The sequence below is a fragment of the Aotus nancymaae genome, unplaced genomic scaffold (assembly GCF_030222135.1).
Source record: "Aotus nancymaae isolate 86718 unplaced genomic scaffold, 86718_ANA_hifiasm-v0.15.2.pri h1tg000041l, whole genome shotgun sequence".
Taxonomy (NCBI): domain Eukaryota; kingdom Metazoa; phylum Chordata; class Mammalia; order Primates; family Aotidae; genus Aotus; species Aotus nancymaae.
The window spans coordinates 43,518,358-43,536,051 of NW_026988455.1; the positions used below are offsets into that span (position 1 = coordinate 43,518,358).

The window sequence follows — 17,694 nt, forward strand, 5'->3', positions numbered from 1 at the left end:
TGCTCTGGTCACTTTGACTATACCTTTGTCCCAAATGTCCTCAAGGACATTGTACTGACTTGCGTTATTGATGCTCACACCATGGATATGAGGTAGATCTATAGCTATTACAGAAAGAGAAATTTAGGTGCAGAAAAATTACACATCATTTGGAAGTCAAGAGAGGGCCTGGGAGATCCACCACAGGCTCTAATCTCCATGGCTACCTACATCAGCGAGGGTGCAAAGACCAGCAGAAGGCTTCTGCACTGTGAAGTGGGTGAAGCAAAACTCAGATCTGGTCATTATGTGTCCAGAAGCCACCCAGCAGCCTTCAGTGTACACAACACTGGCATCATCAGTCTATCAAGGCCTGATAAGCAGAAATTTAGAAATTCAAAGAAGACAAGAAGCAGGAGGTGAGAGCAGGTGAAGAAGGGGAGCACTCCTTTTCCTCTGGAGAAAGGCAGGCGTGGGGAGCTCTAAACCAGGATTCGAGACTGTCCTCTCAGGCAGCCATGTGCATGTCACAGAGAGCAAGAGTCTTTCAGAAGCACTCGCCAGAGACACTCATGTGAAGACAGAGTCAGGGTCTCCACTCTTCCACTCAAAGGCAACCTTGTGCCTTCCACAATGGAGGGCTCCAGCAGCTGCTGTCCTCGTCCCTGCAGGTCTGCAGAATAAGAAAGGGTTCCAGAGAGATTTCCCTAAGCGGTGCAAACAGCTAAGTTTCCATTGAGGCTGTAGTCCTCAACTTGCCATGTTGGCTGTAGGAGACCCACAGTGAAGGCAGGTCTTGGGAATCAGAAGCCAGGCTGCCCGGCCACTGGCTTTCAGACTCAGTACCAGGCGGCAGGACTTTCCACTCAGAAGCCGCTGTAGAGACAAGAGCAGTGTTCTCTCTGGCTCGCACATGGTCAGTCCAGAGCTGTGGCAAATAACACACTGTCAGAGGGGCAGAACAGAGACTGCAAGGGATCAAGGCAGGACCCTAGAGAGAGCAGGGTGGAGGATTATCAGAGTTTTATTTGCATAGAGTTTTAGAAGAGCAGAGGTCAGCTCTGCTAGACTACTTCACAAGAAGAAGCCAGGGCTGGTGGAGTTACAGAAGGTATTAATTTTCTTCCTTTAGTTTCTTTATTTTTTATAATTTTCTACAATGAAGAGATATTTGGAGATGTTCAGGTATTCATATATTCAGAAAAAATCCTCAGTGTCATTACTTATTTTTTTAAATGTTTAGTTATTCAGGCAACGTCTATACACAAACTCAACACAGAGAGAGGTGAAGTGTGTGGGCATATGTATTTCATTCTATCAAAGTTCTAAAAACAAGGTCGGATTTCAATAATTCAATCTACTCATACATAGTAAAAATATAACAAATTATAGAAGAGGGAGTATACAAAAATCCTTTTGACATTTTTAAAGAGAATGCATATTCCCATAGGATTGCAGCATCTAGAAATCAGAACTAGGTGTGCATAATTTTCTTCATATAGCACCTAGCACAGTATCATGTACAACCAAATTCTTTTGATGACAATGACTTTTAAAAAAAATAAAACCCTACCATCCTTAAAAGACATGACAGATGTATATTCCTAGCCTGCATGTAGAATATTTCACTTTCCCAAGGCCTCATAAGCTCTTTGGAATAACCACTTCAACTGCAGGGTCTGGAGCTGACCAGAGCCACCTGCCTTCACCTGGCTCCTTTAGACAAATAAGCACAGAGCCCTGCGAAGAGCTTGGGGAATGACATCACCTCTCTCCTCGGAATGATGGAGCATGGGGTCACTCTTCGACCTCGTTCTCAGGGGTGGGAGGGCTCTGTGGCTTCTTGCAGGACACACCAGGGTTGAACTGGGAGTTGGCATGGATGCGTTTTCTTCTGCAGGTATGTTAGGAATGTCCCCACCTGATTTTTTTTTTAAAAAGAGGGAAAATTAAATTATTTCACCAGCTGTGGTCCTCGAAATGGACAGGAAACACCTGTGAGCCTAAACCTGCCGGGGCAAGCGTAATGTAGTTAATAACATTTACTCAGGCTGCTGGCCCAGTAAGTTTTTGTATCACTGCACTATGGGAAAACTTGCCTTTCCAAACCACCCCTCCATGCCTAAAACAAACAAACAGAAAAATTTAAATCCAAGAGCAAAATAAAGGAGCCATGCCAAAATGTCAGGGTTTTTTTCCTAAAGGTGCTTAGAATCTTCTCCAGGGAAGCATCCTGCGGCAGTACTGAAAAGCTCCCTGACAGCTAGGATAAGCCTGGTTCTCGGGAAGCTAATACCTGGACAGGTGAGGTGGCTGCCCTGTGGGCTGAAGAACCCCCGGATGGCTAAGATAGGAAGTCAAGTGGCCACTAAAAAAATCCGTAAAACCCCACTGGAATTGGATAATATATGCTCATGAAAATAAAATCCCATCATTTGTGAGCCTGAGTTGTAATTCGGGAAACTTTTAAAAAATGGAAAGATTGACCAGGTACAGTGGTTCATGCCTCTAATCCCAGCACTTTGGGAGGCCGAGGGTGGATCACCTGAGGTCAAGAGTTCCAGACCAGCCTGGCCAATATGCTGAAACCCTGTCTCTACTAAAAATACAAAAATTAGCTGGGCATGGTGGCACACGCCTGTAATCCCAGCTACTCGGGAGGCTGAGGCAGGAGAATCACTTGAACCTGGGAGGCGGAGGTTGCAGTGAGCTGAGATCTCACCATTGCACTCCAGCCTGGGCAAAAGGAGTGAAGCTCTGTCTCAAAAATAAATAGATAAATAAAAATAAGATAAAATTAAAAATGGAAAAATTATGAACATAGGAGACAGAACTCTGCTTCATAATTCTACTTAGGATGGAAGGTGAACAGAGCACAGAGTATTACATTACAAATAGTACTGCTGAAAAATTACCTCCATCTAAAATTGCTAAGAGTTGATCCATTATTTATTACCATTTGCGATTTTGTCCCAGTGGACAATTCTCTGGGCCACTTAAAACCTCCCCAAAGAGAGAAGGCCATAACAATGTTCCCTTAAATAACAATGATAAACGTAAACTGACTCTAGTACTTACTGTAGTACTGAAAATCAGAATTCACTGTCTGCTCAGAGAGCATGACCTGGGCCCTAGGTTATAAATGATACAGCACAATCTCACCTCAAACCACTCTGCAATAGAGGAAATTTTTTTCCCCTGCCAAAAGTCTAGCTAATTTTTAGGAGGAAGAAAATCATAGATCAGAAAACACAGGAATACCAAATCAAACTCTGTAATCTATTTCATGGTTCCTGAGAGTAATTTGGCTCATAAAAAATTCTAAGGATATCTTTTTTCAGTTCACATATTTTCTCTGATTTATAAGCCCTAATAGTTGATGGTATTTTTGCACCTGGAGAAAAAGATGTAGCTTGAACTATTTGCTGCAAGAATATCTGCCCTCCAACAAAATACCAGACAGGATCATTATTTTATCATGGCTTTTTTTTGTTTGTTTGTTTGTAGAGACAGGGTCTCTCTATGTTGCCCAGGCTGGCCTCCAACTCTTGGCCTCATGTGCTGGGATTACACCTTGGCCTCCCAAAGTGCTGGGATTACAGAGATAAGCCACCTTGCTCAGCTTATTTTATCATGTTTTAATCTACTGAATCATGTCATAATGTATCTACTACCTTGAGTCACTTGTGTGCAGCACGGATCCAACGGGATCACAGCAGCTTCTGATCCTTCTGGCATTTGGAATGAAGATCCCTGCATTGCAGGAAAAAAGAGGGTTATTTTGTGGATGTTTAATTCAGCCCTCATCAAACTCAATGAACTCCTTAAAAAGATGTGTGGGGCCCAGGCTCCTCGCTGTTCTCTGGAGATGGGGGGTGCTGTGTTTCCCACTTGCAGTCAATGTACTTAGAATCAGGACGGTACCTGCTCCTGGTCCATCTGGCTCACCACAGCTTCATACGGCGGCGGGGGATCCAGAGGACAGAACACTTCCACACCTTTGATTCGAGCTCCATAGATGTGTGGCAGGGGAATAACATCAGGACCAACCATCCTAGGAAAAGCGACTTGGCATCAGAAAGCATGTTCCACGGCCTGGCCATGTGACTGCAGTAATGCCTGGATACTGACTTTCCCCTAAACCATGGGGAAAACCCCTTACCCCTCCATACCATGGTCCCCCTGGCCAGGAGAGGGAGAATAATAGAAGCTGCTCTCTGATGGAGTGGCCAGAGTTCTTTACGCAAATGACAGTGTATAAAATGCAACCCCATCATTCCATTTAAACCCATCAGTCAAAAAGCAAACAATAATCCATAGAGACATAGAATAGACTAGTGGTTGCCACGGGATGGGGAGTGACTGTTTGATGGGTATGGGATCTCCTTGTAGTATTGAAAATGCTTTGGAACTAGATAAAGGTGATGGTTATGAAATAACGTGAATGTACTAAATGCTACTGAATCGTATACTTTGGTTAATTTCATTTTATATGAGTTTCATCTTAATTTAAAAAAACAACTAAGGACTCAGGGAAATTCAGTTATTTCTTACATTCTGCATGGCTCCTGTTTCCGTCCTATGGCTAAAGAACTGTCAACAGCAAAATTCAAAATAATAGCAAAATCCTACACAAGATTTCTCACCAATGTTGATCGAAAATTCCACAAATCTCTGTTCAAGGTGCTAGATGATCTAGATGAGGAAGAATCTAAGTTTTAAAATAACTTATAAAATACATATACAATCCAGAAAACCTGTATTCCATGATGGAGTATCAGAGAATGAAAAAAAAAAAAGAGCAAAAGTTTGCGTGTTCTTGAAATACAAAAAAGAATTTTAGAAAGCTAAAAGAAATGGATGAGAAGACAGATTCTTGGGCTAGTTGCTTGCAGGCACTGCCTTTTGGGGAGAGGTGTTCTCTGAATTTATAGTTGTTTCATTTTATTCTTTGTGGCCATGTACAAAATGTGATTGGTAGAAGAAAAAATTTGAAAAGGATGTGATCTTCTTTTTTTCTAACAACAAAGCTTCTGGAATTCTGGGATTAAGAAGAATGAGACTCTGCAACCTGAATGAAACGATGAGAAAGCACTCCCTCGTTTTCCCTTATATTTGTCTGTTCATAAGCGAGGATCTCATTCCCTGCTTGGCCTGAAAGGGAAGGCAGAAGGTGATGTGCTAACGCCTGACGTGGGAGCGTTTTCAGGTTCAGCCCACAGCACGTCAAGCCTCCAGTTGGAAGCGAGGCGTTAGCACAAAGGGTCCCTTCGTGAGGCAAAGTTATCATGAAAGAGAGATTCTCCCCTGAGAGCAGGTCTTGCCAACGGGCTTCATTCCAACTCCCCTATTCCACTGAAACTGTTTAAGGACTGTAAATGCTGAGTGACTCTAAGAAGCCAAATGCTTCCTGGATCTAAGAATGAAAACCCTTTCCTGGCCAATGAACAGTGAAATTTGTTTTCATCTATGAGACCTATGGACCTCTTGTCCTCTCCAGAGGGCCGGCCTTCCATCTTTAAAGAGCATAGCCCTATGAGCCATCGTCCTAGCACTTACAAACACTTAACTTTTTCTCACCAATAAATAAAACCTGTATTTCTTCACTGCTGTGTCCCCTGCCTGGAAAGTTTATCTCCCCAGCTTTGGTGGTCTGCTTGTTAGCTCTGATGGTCCCCGTTTGGCATTCCCAACGCAATGGCTACCTATGTGTCTGGAGAGAGAAGAGGGCTTGCTGAGGGCTAAGAGGTCAGAACAGGCTGTTTTAGATCCTAAACTTGCAGAATTTCTTCCAGAAGAACAACTGGGGAAAGAGGGGGCATACTTTATCCAAGTTGATCACAAAATAAACAGCTTCTGTGGTAGTTATGATAATCCCCATAAAAGCTTTGCTTTGAAGGAAGATGCTGCTGGAGTTGACATAGAAGGAAAGATCCTTTCCTATTCAGCAATCTATTTTATCTCATTTGGGTAAACAAGGATCCATGGAGGGAAATGGGTCTGCTACATACTGGCAGGTTGTTTGTTTGTTTGTTTTGAGATGGAGTCTCTCTCTGTCGCCCAGAGGCTGGAGTGCAGTGGCGCAATCTCAGCTCACTGCAACCTCTGCCTCCCAGGTTCATGTGATTCTCCTGCCTCAGCTCCCGAGTAGCTGTGACTACAGGCGCACACCACCATGCCTGGCTAATTTTTAGTAGAGACAGGGTTTCACCGTGTTAGTCAGGATGGTCTTGATCTCCTGACCTCATGATCCATCCACGTCGGCCTCCCAAAGTGCTGGGATTACCGGCATGAACCACTGCACCCAGCTGGGGTTTTTTTTAACTCTTCTTTCCTCGGATCTCCACGGCTCTCAGCCCTGGTAAGGTGGGTAGAATCAACTTGGGAGGTTCTAAAACTATGGATGGCCCAGGCCCCACTTCTAGAAATTCTGCATTCATTGCCTGTGGTGGGGCCCGGAAATCTGACTGTTTTCAGTGCTCCTAGGGCATCCTAAGGCACCACCAAGACTGGGCACTATTGCAAAGGCAATGGCTAATGGTGATTGAAATTAAAACCTTGTTCTACTGGGCAAGTTGATCAAAGTTTTATTACGAATGAGGGCCTTCAGAAGATAGTTGTCTCCTAAGGTCAGGCTAAGGTTAAGAGCTAAGTGTTTCTTAAGAGTCGGACACATACCGAGAGCATTTTAAACCACAGAACTAACACTGGGAAAGCTGGGTCTAAGATGTTCTTTTCAGAAAGCTTATTATGTTCATTATCTTATAACAATACTCCCCATAGCCATGTGACAGCGAAGGTGAATGAGGAAACTGAGGCTCAGAAATGGTGAGAACTCACCCTGGGTCACCCTCTGCAGAGGCTCCAGAACCTGGGCTCTTTCAAGTTCATCACCAAGTCTCCAGGAAGCCTTCACTCATACAGGCTCAGGAGCACTGACTATGGAAATTCAAAGCACGTTCTACTTTACTGCTACAAATAGGCCTTGAAAACTCACTCGAGGGGAATGCAGCACTGAATACACCATTGACCAAAGAATCCTCCTCCTCCTGTACTAGAAAACTGTACCCTGTGACTGGGCACGGGGTTCCTGCATGGAGCGGGGAGAGGGAAGTGGGCTCAACCCCAAGATCACCCAGGTTCACTTGAGTTTGGGTTTGGAAATTCTCAGGAAAGGAAATGAGTGGGGTTTGGGGTCTCATTTAAGAAATGTCCATGTCAACCACATCAATGCCCGAGACAGCCCTGCTCTGTCTTCCGTTTTATTTAATATGCTACATCCCCAGAGTAAAAAGCAGGGCCATGTTCATGAAATAGGTTGGAGACTCCTTAATTCCCGGCTCAAGCCAACTTCTGAGAACAGAGACATCCTGGGGTCACGGAGGTGGGGTGCATGGCCCTCCTGTATTACAGATCAGTTCACGAAGTAGCCAACCCATCTTTGGACAGAAACCTCAGCTGCAATCAGGCTTCTGTTTGTGACAGTGACACGAGAAGCCTTTTTTCAAGGAGATACCAACGCATGAAGTGGTTGTATTTATAGAAGTTAAATAAATAAACCCCTTCTGAGAGGTCATAATACCTTACAGGAAATGGGGATCCTCTGTTGTGTGAAAACTGAATAAAACTGGTCATAGAAATAGTAACAAAAACATTCGTGAATATTCTTGCCTGTCTGCTTATGAGAAAGAAAATTACTAATTGAGGTTAAACCGTAATATCTACAAAGCTGATTTATACTGTGAATCTAGCAAATTTTTACATTTTTTGATAGAACATGTATCTAAATGTGAATAAACTCAACCCTTTTGAATAAAGGAAAGTGGACTGCACTCTGATATTGGTAAAATTTTTAAAAACCAACGTGTTTGCCCATTGCTAATATAATTACAGGGCTCCAGGCAGGTATTTTGGACTGGGCAATGTCTTCTTTCTCACAAGACTATAGTAATTTAACTCCCTCCTTCCACCTTCTTTCTAGAAAGCTCTGAGTGATAAAGCCCTTGAGGAGAAGCTTGTTTGTTTTCTTCCAACCTGGATTTGGCCAGAGGCTGTCTCAGGACTCAGAGAGACAAATCCGAGGATGCACCCTGATCTTAAAGAGTGGAAATATCTGCACTGAGCAGCAGTATTATGGTGGAGCAGAGAAGAGAAAGGAAAGCGAGGAGACAGGAAGGTCGGGAGTGCTCAGAGCACACTGCGGGATGGCACGGCTCCTAAACCCACATGAGTCACTTTCCCTTTCTGCCACTGCAGGAAACTAAATCTGTCTATTGCCTCCTCCTAGGTCAACAGTGCTCATCCGCAACCTCAGCGCCAAGGAATTCTTATTGGAGAGGGTATTGCTCATCCCCACCATGAAATGTCAGTCATTTTTGCTGTCCTCCAATGTACCCTCTACAGAGAGCCTGAGAAAGGGCTAAGATTTTTACGAATGTGTCCTCAGGTACAGAAAGAACATGTGTTCTGCTGCCATACCTCTTCTGCCTCTGTCATTCTTGGCTCATTTCCTGAAAGATTAGGGAAGCCATCCCAGCCCCTGAGGCTTCGAAATTCCAGTAAAGGCCACTCCCTGAACACCAGAGAGGCCAAGCTGTCCCATGGGCCTAGCCCAGGCCACCTGTCACCCAGCTTTGCGGTCATCTCAGCCCCTGCCTGGGCAGGTGGGCAGGGGAGGGCATAGAGGTCGGGCTTGGGTATAATTCGAAGGGACAAGTCAGCAGCTAACCCACTGAAAAGAACGCTAACAGTGTCTGGGTGGCCGCCCCACTGGTGACATATCTCAAAGTCACGTACGGTTGCCCTGGATATTAGAAAATGCTTCTCTAAAAACCTCAAGCTCAGCACCAAATTGGTTTGATCAGTCTCTGCATGTACTACAGCAATTAAAAAATAGACATTTCTGGCCCTCTGAATATGAAGCTAAAGACACTAGTCTTTCTGTGGAATTGAGAGATTTTTCTTTCAGAAAGTTAAACAGAGGTTTGCTTATCCTTTAAACTTTAAACTCAGCTTAAGGTCACTTCCTCCAGGAAACTCTCTCTGACTGCCTTGCCACTCTGGGTTAGGTGGACCTTCTCTGTGCACCAAACACCCCTCTTTTGAATACTATTGTGATCCTTCAACATTTTAATGACCTAGACTGTGAGCACCTTAATGTTAGGGGAGGAAGCAGGTCTAGCTCATTTTGGAACTACTAAGCAGCAGAGGATTCTGTTTGTTGAATGAATAAAAGAAATCTTTCTTTTAAAAGGTTTGATTCTAGAAGTTGCTAACAATCAGACAAATGTATGCGGCATTTCATTGTACCAATAATAATCCTTGATATTTAAGAAAGTCGAAATTTTGAGCTTGAAATTTGAAAAGGAAAGTAAGTATGAGATCTATTTTTTCTAGACCAGGGAGATACAATTAATAATTAATCTCTTTTTAATGGCTAGGAAGAATTTCATGATTGGTGAGACCTGCTGATGGTGTTACAATGAAACATCGATTTGGCCTAACTGGAGGTGTTTCCAAGGCAACAGCGACTCTCAATCATGTCAGATTACAGCTGTTATCTCCCTGGGTGTCAGTTTTCCTTAGGAAGCTAATTGAAATTGAAAATGTCTATCTTTAGGTTCAAAGTTTAACTTTTCTTTGGATTCATCTGGTTTATCAGACAAAAAGAGACAGAGAGAGACAGAGAGAATAGAAACCCCTGAAAAATAGCACAATTGGTTTTCAATTTTCTAAAGAAGGCTGGCAGAGGTGGACTCTCTAAAAGCCAGACCTCAGCGTTCACCAGCTGATTTTGTCACTCATTGGGCTAATGTTCCATAAGTCAGGCACAATTTTTCTTTTTCAAAGAAAAGTCGGATCTCATGCTGTGAGTTCTGGAGATGCTTCAGTCTTCAGAACCCACAGCACCCCACTCAGACTGCAGGGGACTCAGGAATGATACCTGCGGTTCATCCGGGGTGTGCACGAGTAAAATGTGGCAAAATAGGAAGGCGGAGGCACAGGCGGCACAAAGTCATCAGGGTCGGGGATGCGTCCATGATCCTCCACGTCTTCAGCAGAAATCTGGGATTCATCCTGATTAAACAGCAGCTCAGTTAGTCAACAGCCTTCCTTACAAAGGCACGGGGAGAGAGGCAATGGATGACAGGAAAGGGTCCATGGGCCAGCTCTCCGGAAACATGGGCATGACGCCCTTGCGTAGACTTACGATGCAGGATCTCCTGGTTGCGAATATCTGGAGGTAGCGGAGGGCGGCGGCCACCAAGCAGACGGTGGTGGTCAGGGCATTCAAGGCACACAGGGCAAAGAGGACTTTCTGGGGCAAGGAAACAATGGCACCACTAAGTACTTCACGCGCATGACCAGAATACGATGTAGACACTCTTAGAAATGATAGTAACGCTCTCCATAAGACAATTCTCAGGAGAGGGTGCATGTAAAGGACTTAGGTGGCGTTTAGTTCATGGAAAGCGCCCAAATAAATGCTGGCTATTATTATGACCCTCATGCAATAAAGTGTACTTCTTAATTCCAAAAACTTATCTTAGAAGCTCCCTGTCATAGAATGACCTGATATGACAGTACTTCTCTTTGCAAGCATCAGAATATTGTCAGGAAACGTTCCTTCAATATTCTGGAGAGCAGTGAGTTCCTCCTCTGAGGCTGATGTCCCCAGGGATAGCAATTCTCAGCCTCCTCCCTCCCACAGCCTCCCACCAGGACAGTGCACTGCTTAATTTGTGGCCACTGATTCTATTTCAAGAGCAGTTGGCTGAGCTGCCCCTTGCACTTGACGAGGATGCTGCAGGGGCCGGCCCAGCCAGAGTGTATATAGGACTTGTCTCCACTAAACACACATCTCAAAATAGCAGCAAAGCCCATTCCAAAAGCTTCTGCTACAGTCCTGGCTCCTTTAGTGGGGCTTTCCCCAAGCTAAGTCCTGGCTCAGAAAGTTTGGGGGTGACTCAGCGACCAAAAACGCAGAAGCCATGGAAAGCAGGCCGTCTCTACATCCCACACAACTCAGAGCTGGTAGCTTGGAACAGTTGTCTCTTTGCTCGGAGATTCTTCCTCCTCACCAAAGTGAAACCCAAAACAAACACCTAAAGAAAGCTGGCGGAAGTGGACTCTAAAAGCCATACTCAGGGTTCACCAGCTGACTTTGTCACTCGCTGAGCTAATGTTCCTTAAGTCAGGCCACAGTTTTTACACAACTCCCTGATGAAGGCTAATTGTGTATTTCTCTTCAACTGGGATCATCTGTTTGTTTGTTTAATCTCTTTGGCTTATTATAATTGTTGCTTATTAAACAAGAGCTAAGGTGCTTCAATTCCCCCTATATTTTCTGGTCAGTCTCTCTCCTTGGGATACGTATTGCAGACCGGTAGCACTCAGTGGTCCATGTGACCCACGCAAGCGAACAAATGAGTATCAGAACAATGACACATGAGTCTGCAACTTAAAGGTTTTGCTAAAAGCTACACCATATATATGTGTGTATGTATACATATACGCGTATGCATGTGAGTGTCTGTGTATACATACACATATATATAGGCAGCTCTTTTCCATTTTTTACAGTCTTGCAGTTCTCCAACACAAAGAAAACTATTCATGGTAGTTTAACACACATAATAACCCGTGGTTCTTTCTGCATTCAATTCTGTTTCTGGGTACCAATGAGGGGTCGCTCACACGTGCTTTCCAGCAGCTTAATTGTTTGAGAGAGGTAACAGAACATGAATATTTCAAGTAACGTTGCCTTCTTTGGGGGCTCCGTGGTGTGTTTATCAGCGGGGGCGGGAATCTGTTCGAGGTACCTTAAGTAGAAGGTGAACAGCACTACAAGGCTGAACCGGAAAGAGTTTCAAGGCATTTTCTTTGTCTGTGCATTTGGCTGGTTGAAATTCTTCACAACAGAAGCAAATCTTGCCTTCACCTAAGTCCACCTTAAGGGAGGAAAGGTAGAAAAATACTTTAATTATTAAAGAAAAATGCCCTGGCTCCACCATGGAGGACCAATCCTGTAGAATGAGATATGGCAGGGTTCTGTGTTAGGCATGATAACAACCGAAACCTAAATTTCAGTGGCTTTCCCAAGAAAGGGAATTTTAATATTCCTCCTCTCTCCTTTAAAGTCTGTAGCTGAGAACTTCCTGTGTCTATACCAATCCTGTTTAGTACTAGCAGATAAGCAGTTAAATGAGATGAAGTATCAGCCTGCATTCTGCTCACGTACGTGGGTCCCACTCTTCCCCAACAGGAACCAAATTCACTTTTTTTCCCCAACACAATGCACTCTGATTCTCATTTTTTGCACTTGGTGCAAGCCTTAAGATCTTAACCTGAAAGCTCTATCTCTCTCAGACAATGCTAGGCATCATCTTATAAAGTACTCCCTTCCCAGACAAGTCCACTCTTGATACAAAGCATTCAGTTAAGTGGGAAACCAGGCCCATGTGGGCGGCACACACGTGAGTGCTTTATTCAAATGACAAAGATGCCCCACTCTTCAGAAATTTCAGCTACCTGCAACCTCTGGGGTGAGCCAGTCTGGATGGCAAAACCTTCCAGATGGGTGAAATTTAATTCCTTTAAACAAATCTATTTGAAAGTTTACTCATTATGCGAATAATCATGAATACCAATTAATTTGCCCACTGGATACAAAGAAGCCCTGAGACTATGTGCAAAATGATTCCAGGCAACTGTCCCTGTGTGTTACTGCTCCCCTGTTCCTGATCTTTGCAGAATCTAATACCTTCACCTCCATTCGTAATCCCATCTCTGCCCAATATTTCTAAAACCTTGTTCTCACTTCTTATCGGTCACTTCAGCCTATCCACAAACAAATCTGTAGAAGTCCCCCTGATGCTACATAACGAGATCGGCCCTGTATTCTTGGTGCTTTTGCCTGAAGACGTCAGAGCTTTGGCTTCCTCCCATCGCCTTTCAGCTGTAGTGCCCTTAACCCTACCTGCACATTCGAATATTCTGGAGAGCTTTTTAAAAAATGACGATGCCGTGCCAGGCGCGGTGGCTCACGCCTGTAATCCCAACAGTTTGGAAGGCCGAGGCGGACAGATCACCTGAGGTTGGGAGTTCAAGACCAGCCTGACCAACATGGAGAAACCCCATCTCTACCAAAAACACAAAATCAGTCAAGCATGGTGACACTTGCCTATGATCCCAGCTACTCGGGACTCTGAGGCAGGAGAATCACTTGAACCCGGGAGGCGGAGGTTGCAATGAGCCAAGATTGAGCCATTGCACTCCAGCCTGGGCAACAAGAGTGAAACTCCGTCTCAAAAAAAAAAAGATGATGCCATCTTTGGCACTCGGGAACTACAAATTAAAGTGACAGTGAGCTCTCACTTTGACCTCATCAGACTGGAAAAACTAACAAGAGAGAAACTCTCTTTGCTGATGGAGATATGGAGAGCCCCTAGTAGACTCTCAGTCACTGGTGAGTTTAAGCCCTTTAATGAAGGAACTGGCTCTCCATTTTAAACTAAAAATACTCACTTCCCCAACAACTTTGGAAAACCCTTGAGCACCACATGATCCAGCAACTCCATGCCTAGGTATTCATTCAAGAGAAATGAAAACTGCCTCCCCAAACAATAATGTTTACAGCGGCTGTGTTCGTAATACCACCAAACTGCAGACAACCCCAATGTCCATCAACAGGAGAACAAAAAAACAAAAACCATTTGAATATTTTTATAAAATGAAATAGTGTTCTACAAAAAGGAACAAACAACAGATACAATATAAAAATATGGATAATTTCAAGAACATTACACTGAGCAAAAAAGTCAGACACAAAAATGTTCAAACCACGTGACTCCACGTATATGAAGTTCAAGGACAGGCAAAACTAACCTATGGTGAAAGAAATAGGAACAGTGGTTGCCTATGAGGGGGTAGAAACTGCCTGAAAAGAGACACCAAAGAATTTAGGGTGACAGAAATAAAGTTTGGAGTATAACAAACAAAATTTGTATGGAGAATAGAGATTGTTTGGAGTGTAACGTGAGTGTATACATTTGTCAAAATGAATGTATACACTGGTCAAAACTTACAATGAACTGCACACTTAAGATTTGTGCTTTTCACTGTCACTTTTATCCCAATTTAAAAGTATCAGTTAGAATAATAACATGGTTGAATTTGTAATAATAAATGAGACAAGCAGGAGAAAAGATATACTACCGAGAACAATTCTTTATCCTGGGAACCTACTTCCTCTTAGGACTAAAAGTCTCCCTGAGGATCTGCCGAATGATAGTAATGGCAGCGCTGTGTCTATTGGCCAAAACCCAAGCCATAACAGACAATAACAAAATAAGGAACTAACTTGGTAAAAGAAATCAAGGGCGTTAGTCTGTATTTAATCTATCTCTAAGTGATACATCTTTAAGTGATAAAAACAGGATGCAGGGAAGTACATACAATACATCCCATTTTTTAAAAATCATAAGAAACCCCACCCCATACATATTTATGTAAGATTACATGACCATGAAAACATTATGAAATATAATTCCCCAGCGTGCTACTAAGGATTTGGGGTGACAGATGTGGGCAGAGCGGGAAAGAGGAGAGAAGAGCAACCCCTTGCCCAAAAAGGTTTCATTTGTCAATAATTTCCCCAAAGGAAAACAACAGTTATAACATGATCCTGTTGATTACGTGTGCCTTTGTGCATAAAGAGATGCTTAACACACAGCCAAATTGTTATCCTGGGATGGGGGAATTCAAACGATATTTAAGTTCTGCCTAATACTTTCATGGCTTGCCCAAAATTTTATAATTATATCATCAGAAATAATCACAGAGTTGGTTTTGTGATAGGAAAAAAAATTATTAAAAACAGACTTAGTGCAAACCATATTCTGATATAGAGAATATATAAAGAACTTCTACAACTCAATAACAAAAAAAAACCCTCAATTTTAAAATGGGCAAAAGACTTGTAGAGACATTCCTTTAAAGAAGATATACAAATAGCCAGCAGGCATATGAAAAGATGTCAACATCACTAATCATAAGAGAAATGCAAATCAAAACCAAATAAGGTATCAACTTATACTTGTTAGCATGGCCACTTTAAAAAAAAAAAGCAGAAAATAACAAGTGTCAGCGAAGATGTGGAGAAATTGGAACCCGCGTGCACTGTTGGTGGAAATATGAGATGGTGCAGTTTCCTCAAAAAATTCGAAATAGAATTGCCAAATGATCACTTCTGGTTATATGTCCAAAAGAATTAAAAGCAGGGATCTCAAAGACATATCTGCATGCCCATGTTCATTGCAATGTTATTCAAAATAACCAAGAGGTGGAACCAGCCTAAATATCCATCACAGGTGAATGGATAAACGAAAGGTATCGTGTACATACAATGGAACTGTACAGTCTTAAAAAGGAAAAGAATTCTAACACATACTACAAGATAAGCCTTGAGGAGATGATGCTAAGCGAAATAAGCCAGTCACAAAAAGACAAATAGCGTTTTATCCTCCCAGTATGAGGTACCTGGGGTAGTCAAATTCATGAAAGGGAATGTGAAATGGTGGCCGCCAGGGGCTGGAGGATGGGGAACTGTTGTTGTTTAATACGCACAGACTTTCGGTTTTGCAAATGAAAAGAGTTCTAGAGATGGGGTGTACAACAATGTGAATGTGCTTACCTCTACTGAACTGCAGACTTAAGAATAACTAAGATGATAAATTTCATGCTATGTGTATTTTACCACAATAATTTTTTTACCTTTTAAATTCAGAGATGGTACAGGTCCACAACCTCTTGCTCACAATGCTAAAATCCAAAAAGCTCTGAAAACCAGAAGTCATGATACAGCCTGCTGTCCCAGACTCCACTATGGTATGTGCAAAATATTTCATCTTCTAAAATTGGAAAAACTCTAAATGCTGACACACATCTGGCCTCCAAATTTCAGATAAAGGACTGCTGACCTTTATTCTGGCAATATCCATTTTTTTCTCTTTAGATGAAAACATTCAGAGGCTGATTGACTGTGGACACCTGATTCATCCATTCACTAAGTAATGATGCATTATATCACTATGGTTCCGGGGTTTTGCTGACTGGTCCCTGCTTTGGAAAAAGTAATTGACAACTTGGGTGAAATAATCAGCAGGCAGGTCTTTGTTTTGTTTTCCCACTTCCTGTTCCCCATTTCAGGTTTCACTTCAGGACAGTTGCCTGATGTTGAATGTTGCAAGTCTTGCCAGGAACACCTGACAAGCCAGGGTCTGCCTAGATGCATAGTGATGTTTTAGGGGTGCTTACCAGATCACACCGGGGCACACTGGACACAAACTGGGCCCCTTGGCAGCCTAGGATAAATCCCGCTAGATTTAAGAGGACACAAACCACAGAGAGCAGCACGAAGAGGTTTACCTGAAATGGCAAGAGAATGGACAGTTAGTAAAAGACAACAGTTACATTCAGACATAGTTTTATCTGATTTTTAAAACCTTGCATTCTCTTCCAAGATGAAATTTTTTTTAAAAAAGAGATCAGAACTGTGTTTTTAATGTACAAACTTTTTTCACATTTTAGAGTTGTTAAAATTGTGCTGAAGGATGCCATTGACTCTTAAGTCTTCTCAGTAATTCTTACTCCCTTATCTTTCATCCACACATTACACTAAGCCCTGGCTATAGCCACTCTTATTTTTTTTCTTTCAGTTTTGTGGGATCAGCAGTAAATAGACAAATGGAGAACTCCAGAATATAAGTGAAACCTCAGGACATCAAGGAGCTCAGAGCCTTTACTATCCAGAAATCACAGTATGCAAATGAACATAAAGATGTGTCTTTTTCTGTTTTGAACACTTTAGGTACTAAACAATGCATGCACAAAGATTTTCCATGTGCTTTTCTCTAAAGTTAATTATTACAAATACTACTTCAAATAATTTAAAAATTGATAGCAGTCAACTGAGAAACCAGTATTTACTGAGTACAAATTAGAGATTATGCAGGCTTTTCAGCTTGAGAGCCATGACTGTTAAGGAAATCAAATCTCATTGCAAATACAAAAGCAAATATAAAAGATTAGAGGCAGTAATTATCAGTGTCAGAACCAAGCGTCAATTCAGGTAGCTGATATGTCAGAGGTGGCTGGTAAATGAGTTCATATATGAACTCTAAGGAAGAAACCTTGTTCTTTAACTATTGTTATTCCAACTCAAGCTTGAAAGCATTTCCCCAGACCCATTTGATGAGTCAGTGTTTAATATCGCGTGATGCCACTTCACCTAGGGGGAATTCCTTCTTCTCTCCAAGAGAAGTTTGGTTTATTGTTAATTTGGATGCAGCCTGTCATCAGATCTTGGGGAAAATACTAATGGAAGCTGCTTTGTTACTGGTTCCCAGGCTGGATTCCTCCGTGTCTACTGGGCTTGACTTGAGCAGCATATAGAATATGGCCCTTCTTGCACTGTGCCATTTATGATTATGCCACAGCTTCTTGGAAAAGGAGAATACATAATTGGCAAAGGACAGAGCTTGATCTTCCCACATACGCTTCTATTACACACTAGCAGTTGCTACTCAAAGAAATCTAATATATCTGGAATCTTTATATCCAATAACACAATCACTGGTACTGTGGAAAAGTGCTGAGTTTTCCTTAGGAAATTTTCTTCTAAGACAATATAAAATGCCTTGAAAAGAAAGTGTG

General features: G+C 42.6%; 1 protein-coding gene across 2 annotated transcripts in view; it reads right to left on the reverse strand.

Moving 5' to 3' along the window:
• Nucleotides 1–17,694, reverse strand: part of ENTREP1 (endosomal transmembrane epsin interactor 1) — a 66,617-nt gene that overhangs the window by 11,664 nt on the left and 37,259 nt on the right. For both annotated transcript variants that reach the window (XM_012453755.3, XM_064361676.1), the window contains exons 3-9: nt 16,297–16,407; nt 11,802–11,930; nt 10,190–10,297; nt 9,923–10,056; nt 3,904–4,033; nt 3,654–3,732; nt 1,748–1,900 (exon numbers count right to left, since the gene is read on the reverse strand). In XM_012453755.3, coding sequence (XP_012309178.3) covers nt 1,748–1,900; nt 3,654–3,732; nt 3,904–4,033; nt 9,923–10,056; nt 10,190–10,297; nt 11,802–11,930; nt 16,297–16,407 — 844 coding nt within the window. The remainder of the gene's footprint in view (nt 1–1,747; nt 1,901–3,653; nt 3,733–3,903; nt 4,034–9,922; nt 10,057–10,189; nt 10,298–11,801; nt 11,931–16,296; nt 16,408–17,694) is intronic.